The sequence below is a fragment of the Tamandua tetradactyla genome, chromosome 14, assembly GCF_023851605.1.
Source record: "Tamandua tetradactyla isolate mTamTet1 chromosome 14, mTamTet1.pri, whole genome shotgun sequence".
Classification (NCBI taxonomy): Eukaryota; Metazoa; Chordata; class Mammalia; order Pilosa; family Myrmecophagidae; genus Tamandua; species Tamandua tetradactyla.
Window position 1 is genome coordinate 44,846,176 of NC_135340.1, and position 8,568 is coordinate 44,854,743.

Consider the following 8,568-nt stretch of genomic DNA (forward strand, 5'->3'; position numbering starts at 1 on the left):
GATATGAGCAGAAATTCAGAATGCAAAATTGATTACTTGGAGAAAGGGCAAACAGAGACATGGTTTTGGTGGCCAGAGTCTCTCCAGTGATTTTATGATTGTGTGCCCTTGGGAAATTATAGTCACCCCTCAATTCTGAGAGTGTAACTTGAGGAAATTAAAGTAAATTATATTGATGATCAATTCTAGTTTTAGATTGTAGAATTAGAACATAGGATTAACAGTTTGCCATAATCTCCCTGAGAAATTTCATAAATAGACAAAATATGTAGAGACTTCTGCCATAGAAAGCAAACAGACATGATGCGAAATAATTAAGATTGAGGTAGTAAATTAAAATCAAGTAGGTAGAAACAGGTTAAGGGCAATGTGAATATAAAGTCTGCCTACAAATAGAATAAAAATATATAGGAAAAAGATAAACTATTATTTGTTCAATTACATGGCACTCTCTTAGACTTGGAATATTCAAAGTGGTAGCTTATGATGATATAGGGCTAGGCTTGTAACTCTTTGATTTACTGAGGGTCAAAATAACATCCCTTCTAATTTAACAGCAAAATATCATAATTTAATAGATGGTAGATTTCTAGGCATATAGCATGACCTATATTTCCCAGAAATTTCAATAATGTCTTTTTTGGCAAACAGCATGAGGGAGAATCTATAGTTCCATGTCTTCATCATGGATCCATTTACAAAATCTTTCTGTAATGCACAAGGTGACTACCCAGTCTCTTCATGGCCACTTTCATCTCTTTGTTCCTGAAGGTGAAGATGACTGGATTCAGTAGAGGAGTGATAAAGGCATAAAAAATAACAAGATACTTATCCAGGTGTGATGTGGGAGAAGGCCATGTGTAGAAAAACATCAGTGGCCCAAAGAACAAAACCACCACAGTTATATGAGCTGATAAGGTAGAAAGGGCCTTGGATGAACTACCAGAAGAATGTTTCCGAACAGTGAACAGAATGAAGATGTAAGAAATGACCAGTAGGACAAAGGAGCCCACTGAAATGAGCCCACTATTGATGGTCACCATGAACTCCAATTCTTGGGTGTCTATGCAGGCAAGTCTGAGGAGCCGCGGAAGGTCACAGTAAAAACTGTCCAATACGTTAGGACCACAAAAAGGCAAATCTACCACAAAAAACAATTGAACCATTGAGTGGGAAATGCCAATAATCCAGGAAGTAACTAAAAAGAATAGAACCATTCTTGGACTCATGATGGTAAGATAGTGGAGGGGCTTGCATATGGCCACATATCTGTCAAAGGCCATGACTATGAGCAGCACCATCTCAGTGCCCCCAACAGTATGATTGAAGAAGATCTGGGTAATACATCCCCAAAAGGAAATGGCCTTATGTTTCTTGAGAATGTCACATATCATCTTAGGGGCAGTGATTGAACAAAATAGCATATCAATGATGGAGAGGTTTGTCAGGAGCAAATACATAGGAGAGTGCAGATGAGCATCCAAGGTTACAGTGAACACAATGAGAAGGTTTCCCATCATGCTTGCAAAGTAGAGCAAAAAGGAGAAAACAAAAAGGAGAAGCTGGATCTCCCATGAATTGGTAAGTCCCAGGAACACGAACTCTGATACTACAGAGTGATTTGTCCCATCCATTGTTTCAGACCCAGACCATTTTTCATGTAACTTAAAGGAGGAAAGGAAATGAGAAAGAATTACCTTGGCAAGTACCAGCGTTCAAGAAAGAGAGATGCCAGTCTGTGAAAATGATTATCATATTAACATTTCAAAAGGCCAAATAACTTTCACCACATGCACAATGGACTTCAATTTTGAGGGGTCAGTTATCTTCCATACAGCATTATAGTTTTAAAATTGCTACTATTCTATTGGTATTTGCCTAGGGTTGATGGGGATAGGGGTATTGGGTAGTGATTACCAAATGATAATGGGTTTCTTTGGGGGGTGATGAAAATGTTCTAAACCTGACTATTGTGAAAGATGCACAACTCTTTTATACTAAAATCATGAAAATGGATAAACGGAATGGTATATGAATTATACCCCAATAAAATCATTATAACAAGAAAATGTACTACAATTAAATTATTCTATCACTTTAACTATTTCTCGTCTGTTTTTACTTAATGTTACATGCATATTTCCTGTTTTCTACTGCACAGTGCATTATGCTTGGTTGGAATAGACGGTCATCTTCAAATACTTCTTTGATGGTGATTACATATGAATGGCTGTGATTTCAGCCATTCACATGAACCTCCTCACAATTACTCATGTTCAGCATACAAATTTCAGCGCTTCTACTCCATAAATCATTGCTTTCAGTTAGAATCTGATTTTTCATTTCTTCCTTCAACTTCCAACATTTCTTTTATTCTATTCTCCAACCTATAAGAGCCAATTCACAAAAAAACCAAACTCATACCTCATTTGTGAAATGTCCCATATCTGCCTGAGTCTCTACATTCTTAAAACACTATTTATTTTACACTGCCTCCCATGGTTATTTAATGCTCATCTTTCCAATCAAAATGTGGATTCTTGGAAGCAAGAATCACATCTGGCTCATATGAGTAGTCCCTGCCACATTCACAATCATCAGTAGTGACTAACAATAGTGTATCACACATGTTGAATGAAGGAAGACATTAATGGAACTGAAGAATGACACTAGAGTCAAAAGATTGTGTTTGTGCTTATGTACTTGTATATATTCAGTAAAGCTTATATTGCTATTATGTTTTGTGATGCCAATAAGGAATTATCATAAATTCCAAAGTCTTATTTCTTTATTGTTAGCCACACAAAGTAACAATCACACATAATAATTGTCAAATAAATACTCTGGGGTCTCGATTATTTGAAATAGTCAAGAAAGGGTTAGTTAGTATGTTTCAAAATGAGAGAAAACACTTCATTTTATAAAGAATTCATCCACACACTCAAAAAAATTTCAATTTGTTACAGCAATGTGGCATGAACAGAAATAACTAATCTCCTCTTCAAATAAAGATATATACTCCTTTTGCCCCAAATTTACAGGCTCTGTCACATAAAGGCAGTCTTGATTTTTTTCAAAATGCTTTTGTAATGGATGAAATAGTGACAGAATTAAAATATTGCCTGAAAAGAGAAAGTACAGACAGTGGTTTGCACGTGGAGAGTGGACAACAATTGAGCAGTAAAACTAAAGCCCAGAAAGGGAACTAAAAGACAATGGGCAGTTCTCAGCATGCAGAGGTAAGGCAAGATCACAATTCCTCAGGGATAAAAAGAATGCTAAGACAAACCATCAGGAGTCCGCTGTTCAAAGAGATGTTACTAATTTATTTATTTATTATTATTATTTTTTTACATGGGCAGACACCGGGAATCGAACCCGGGTCCTCAGGCTTGGCAGGCAAGCATTCTTATCTGCTGAGCTACTGTGGCCTGATGTTACTAATTTAGTGCAACAGCCATGGTTTTCCAGTGAAATAATTCATAAGGAAGAGATACAGGAAGTGACCCATTCATTACTAAAAAGATAATTGGTGGCAGATTTTTATAACATAACCAAGAACACCTGAATCCCAGTGAAAGCTCTAGGAATTAAATAGCTTTTGGAATAGTTTCTTACTGCTGCTACAACATATTATCAAAAACAGTGGCTTAAAACAACACAAATGTGTTATCTTACAGTTCTGGAAGTGAGAAGTCTATAATGGGTCTTATGGGCTTAAATCAAATTCAGAACAGAACTGTGAATGCCTGCATTCCTTGCCTTGTAGCCCCTTACTTCATCTTCTGCCTCTGTTATCTCATTTCCTCTCTGACACCGACCCTCCTGCTTTTTTCTTATTAGGCCCCTTGTAATAACTTTGGGCCAACCAAGATCATCCTGGAAAATCTTTTCTCAAATACTTAATCACATCTGCAAAGTTTCTTTTACCATGTAGGGTAATATATCCATAAGTTCCAGGAATTTGGACAGGAACATGTTTGAAGGGTCATTATTCTGTATACTGCAGTTCTTTCATGTGCACCTGTATTTTGGGGGGGAAAATAAAATCTTAAAACTAAGCCATGAATCTGATAGAGGGAACTTCAGGCAGCCTGTCAGAAAGGTGGGAGGGATATGGAAGAGTGAGGGATAGACAGCACCTCCTAATGTCATTCCCAGCAGTGCACACAGTGGATTCTGATGTCAGCAACATGTAGGACCAAGGTGTGCTGGTTTGGAAGGAAGCATGTCCCCCAAGAAAAGCCATGTTTTAATATAAATCCCATTTCATAAAGGTAGAATAATCTCTATTCAATACTGTATGTTTGAAACTGTGATGAGATCATCTTCCTTGGTGATGTGATTTAGTTAAGAATGGTTGTTAAACTGGATTAGGGGATGACATGTCTTCACCCATTTGGGGTCTTGATTAGTTTCTGAAGTCCTACAAAAGAGGAAACATTTTGGAGAATGAGAGACTCAGATAGAGCAGAGAATGCTACAGCACCACGAAGCAGAGAGTCCACCAGCCAGTGACCTTTGGAGATGAAGAAGGAAAATGCCTCCTGGGAAGTTTCATGAAATAGGAAGCCAGGAGAGAAAGCTAACAGATGACACCATATTTGCCATGTGCCCTTTCAGCTGAGAGAGAAGTCCTGACTGTGTTTGCCATGTGCCATCTCACTTGAAAGAGAAACCCTGAACTTCATCGGCCTTCTTGAACCAAGGTATCTTTCCCTGGATGCCTTTGAATGGACATTACTATAGACTTATTGTAATTGGGACATTTTCTCAGCCTTAGAACTGTAAACTAGAAATCATTAAATCACCCCTTTTAAAAGCCATTCTGTTTCTGGTATATTGTGTTCTGGCAGCTAGCAAACTAGAACACAAGGTTAGATAAATTCTGTACATGAATAATACAAAGGAAACTATCATAATCAGCTAACCCATATATTCTTGGACAAGTAGCTATACCAAGTATATATCTGAAACTCAGTGGTTCTCTGGATGATATTTTTCATTCATACAGTAAATATTTTTGAGTGTCCAGAAAGCCAAATCTAGTCTGATGTTGTGTATATGTTATTGACATGAATTAACGCCTTTGTGAAGTCTATATTGATGACTGAAAATGCAATTTGGGTTTGTTACATACAGATCTTTCTCCTCCATAAAGGGTAACAAGACTTGAGGGAATTCTAATGCATCAAATACCCGTGGAGTCTCAAACACTCTGCTTGCTTCTAGTTCATGTTCCAACTTAAGGAAGCCTCTCTTCAATGTACTGACTTCTTCCATTTTCTGAATTCTTGTATGCATAGCTTTTATTATTCTATTTAATTTGTTCAGTTCTTTTCTATTAAACATGCATTGATTTTATTGTCCCACATATAATATTAAATGTTCAGGGGCAGATTTCATGGATCTTTGTGCTGATTGTAAAGTAACTGAAAATTAATGCTCGGTGGAGTATTTTTTGGTTTATTCACTCATTCATACATAATATACTTATAGAGCATCTATAAAGTGCCTATGTGTTAAGCTTGGAGATAACAAAAAGGCAGAAATAGAACAGATGTCAATCTTGAAAGAGCCCATAATCTAGGATGAATTCCATATATGTATGTTGAGAAACTAATGAAATAAAAAAGTAAATGTACATATATATAAAGGGGGCTCCTAAGGTTATCAGAACAACTTAAATGAGAGTTACATAAACCATTTTATGATTTATAAAAAAGATGTATGTCATCAACTCTGAACTAACTAATCAAAACTTCCTTAAGAATGAGCAGAAAAGCAAGGCAAAAAGATTACTTTCTGAACATTAAGAGGAAAAAATATTTCTATACAAAAGCTTTTTAAGGCTTCCTAGAAAAATAAACAACAATGTGAGAATATACTATGAAATGGGAACAATTATGGTGCTTCCTCAAATTCAAATAGCAGGGGAAAAAAGACAAATCAAATTAACAAAGAAAACGTGGTAAACATGACTAGTAATAAATTTTTGAGGAAAAAAATTATAAAAATTAGAATACAATTTATTGCATCACTCAGAAAAAAAGATGTATGAGATTCTGTGTGAAAAACAGATTAATGAGATTCTGTGTAATTAAAAATATATATGAAGAGCCTAGCCAGAATACAAGGTAGCTGTAAAGAAAAGTAAGTTAAATACATTTTTTTCGACAGGAAGGAAAATCATAGAAAGATGAGTAAAAGGAAGACAATGGGAAATTAAAGCATCAAATGTGGCAGGAGAACATGATGCCAGTGAGATGTGAAATAAAAAAAAGGAAAATCATGATAAAAGAGAAGAGGTGGTAGCAATACACAATATTAAAATTCCCTGTGCTCTAAAATATTTTCTCCTCGGACCCAGGATTTGAATCACTTTTTTTTAAGTTAATGACTGCATGTCCTAGTTTTCTTACACTGCTAAGGAAAGGTCCTCACTTAAGCTATAATAAGCAAACAAGACATCAGATGGCTTTCCTTAGTTCAGATCTTATGCATATAGGAAATGAGAGTTTCAATGTTAAAGGAATACGTGATCCATTTTAACCTCTCATTACCCAAAGAAGATGAGCTTTCATAGTTTAACACAACAGACAGGTTACCAGCAGATAAGCTCTGTATAAGAAAAGGGAAAACCCCAGGAATGAAAGCTGGAACTGAGAAAAAAAGGAGAAATGAGGACAAAGACAAAATGCACCTGCTTTATAAATCTTTAAAGAACAGATAAAGAGAAAGTAAAACAAATAGCAAATATCAGTAGGTCAGGAGGCTTACCAAACTCTTGTTTTCAAGATTTCGCATTTCTTGAGTATCCATCTAATGACTATGAGCAATAGTCTTTGAATGGCTTCAAGAGGGAGACAGGGGTAGTGTATGTTTGGTTAATCAGAAACATCACAGATCATCCGTGGAAAGAGTATGTGCTCTGCTAAACCATTGCCAATAGGGGTATTCTGTTTTGACTTCCCTGGCTTTTTACTAGTTATTGCTCTCAAGAATTATAATGACATGACATGAGTCTTAGCCACATTTATTTAGATTGCTTAAATAATTATGATATATGACAAATACAGGCTCTTCAGCAATTTCAGGGAATCATTTCAGTGTCTTGACCCATGTGGAACTGGATGTGGGCAACCTCTTAGAAGAGAGTCAGTCATTTTACATTTTATGAATTTTTGAAAAGAGAGAGATGCTCATTATCTCCAATTAATAAATAATCATTGAGTTGGAAGTTATTAAAAATATTTTTGACCCAGTTTCTTCCTTCTTTTTTTCTATCCAGAACATGTTAATTCTTCCTCATTTACAAGGTTTGAAAATTCATTTCCTTCCTTGGTTCCTGTTTTTTTTTTGTTTATATAATAGTCTAAAGGTCTTCCTTATGAACAGAAAATCTCTCATCCTTTCAAATAACCTCATGTCCACTAAATTCTGTTTCTGTGGATATAAAAAGTTGTCAAAAACTCTCATGTAAATGTTTAATATCCTTGAAGTGAGTAAAAACAAATAAAGATCATTCATTTATATACTCTAGTTTTAATTACCTTAATTCCTTCAGTCATTTCTCATAAGATTCATCATCTACCCTTTTATCTCTGTATCTCTTATCTAAACACTCCCATTTTACCCCCAAGCATCTTATTGCAGTGATATAGAAAAAAATTCTAATACTGGTTTTGAAAATAAATACAAGAACAGGAAGTTTGATTGTTGGCCATTAAAATTCAGTTTCGTACTTTATTCCTCCATTCCTCCATGCTAATATTACTGTTATTACATTAATTTAGTTTGGTGTAGGTTGGATTCCTGGATGTTTGTCTTCTAAGCAAGGTTTCAATCATTTTTTATGAATCTTGATTCTATGAAATTGGGCTTTTGTTTTATAAAACTTGAATCTATGAAATTGGGCTTTGTTTTAGAAAACTGCTCTTATCACTAGTACCTATCATTATAGCTTGGATTTTCTCTAAAGATAGAAGTAAAACAGGCAAGAAGTTTGTAATGAAGACAACAAGCATATTGTCTTTACTCTCAGTGCTAATAAATCTCCCTAATGACCCCTGGATACAGTTAACAACTTAATCTACATACTAGTACTGACAGAAACCATGGCAGCATGCAGACTCCAGAATCTGTAACATGCCTTCAGTTGTACCTTTGGACCCCCAAGACATTTCCATGTGCCTTTGAAAACTGAGACTTAATTCTCATTCCCCATAACCAGAATCATTGATATTTATTCTCCTGTTGATCTCAGCATCTTCCCCACTACCCACACCTCACTTCTTCCTGCCTGTAGGTCAAAGCTTAGCTGATATGTGCAAAAAGCCAACAATTACTCATGTCTTCCTTGTCATGAATTTTATCTAGTTTAATACCTTCTTCCTGTTATGAACTTCATCCACAACCTTTTCCCTGTACCTATTTAGAGACAATTTTTTTCAAGCACACAGAGGTATATAAAATGTTTCTATAAATAGAAAAAATATCTAATTTTAGTGCACTGGAGAAGTGCCAAATAATGCTATAGTGACCTGGGACTGCCAAACTATATTTAAC

The 8,568-nt window shown here is 35.5% G+C and overlaps 1 protein-coding gene across 1 annotated transcript; it reads right to left on the minus strand.

The window, feature by feature from the left end:
• Positions 1–695: 695 nt before the first annotated feature.
• LOC143655064 (olfactory receptor 4F15-like) lies at positions 696–1,634 on the minus strand. The gene has a single exon (XM_077126613.1). The coding sequence runs from the start codon at positions 1,632–1,634 to the stop codon at positions 696–698; it is 939 nt and encodes a 312-aa protein (XP_076982728.1).
• Between the last annotated feature and the right edge of the window lie 6,934 nt (positions 1,635–8,568).

What these genes read in the sequence shown, in the direction of transcription:
- LOC143655064 (XM_077126613.1), bottom strand. Translation starts at nt 1,634, where the DNA reads ATGGATGGGACAAATCACTCTGTAGTATCAGAGTTCGTGTTCCTGGGA.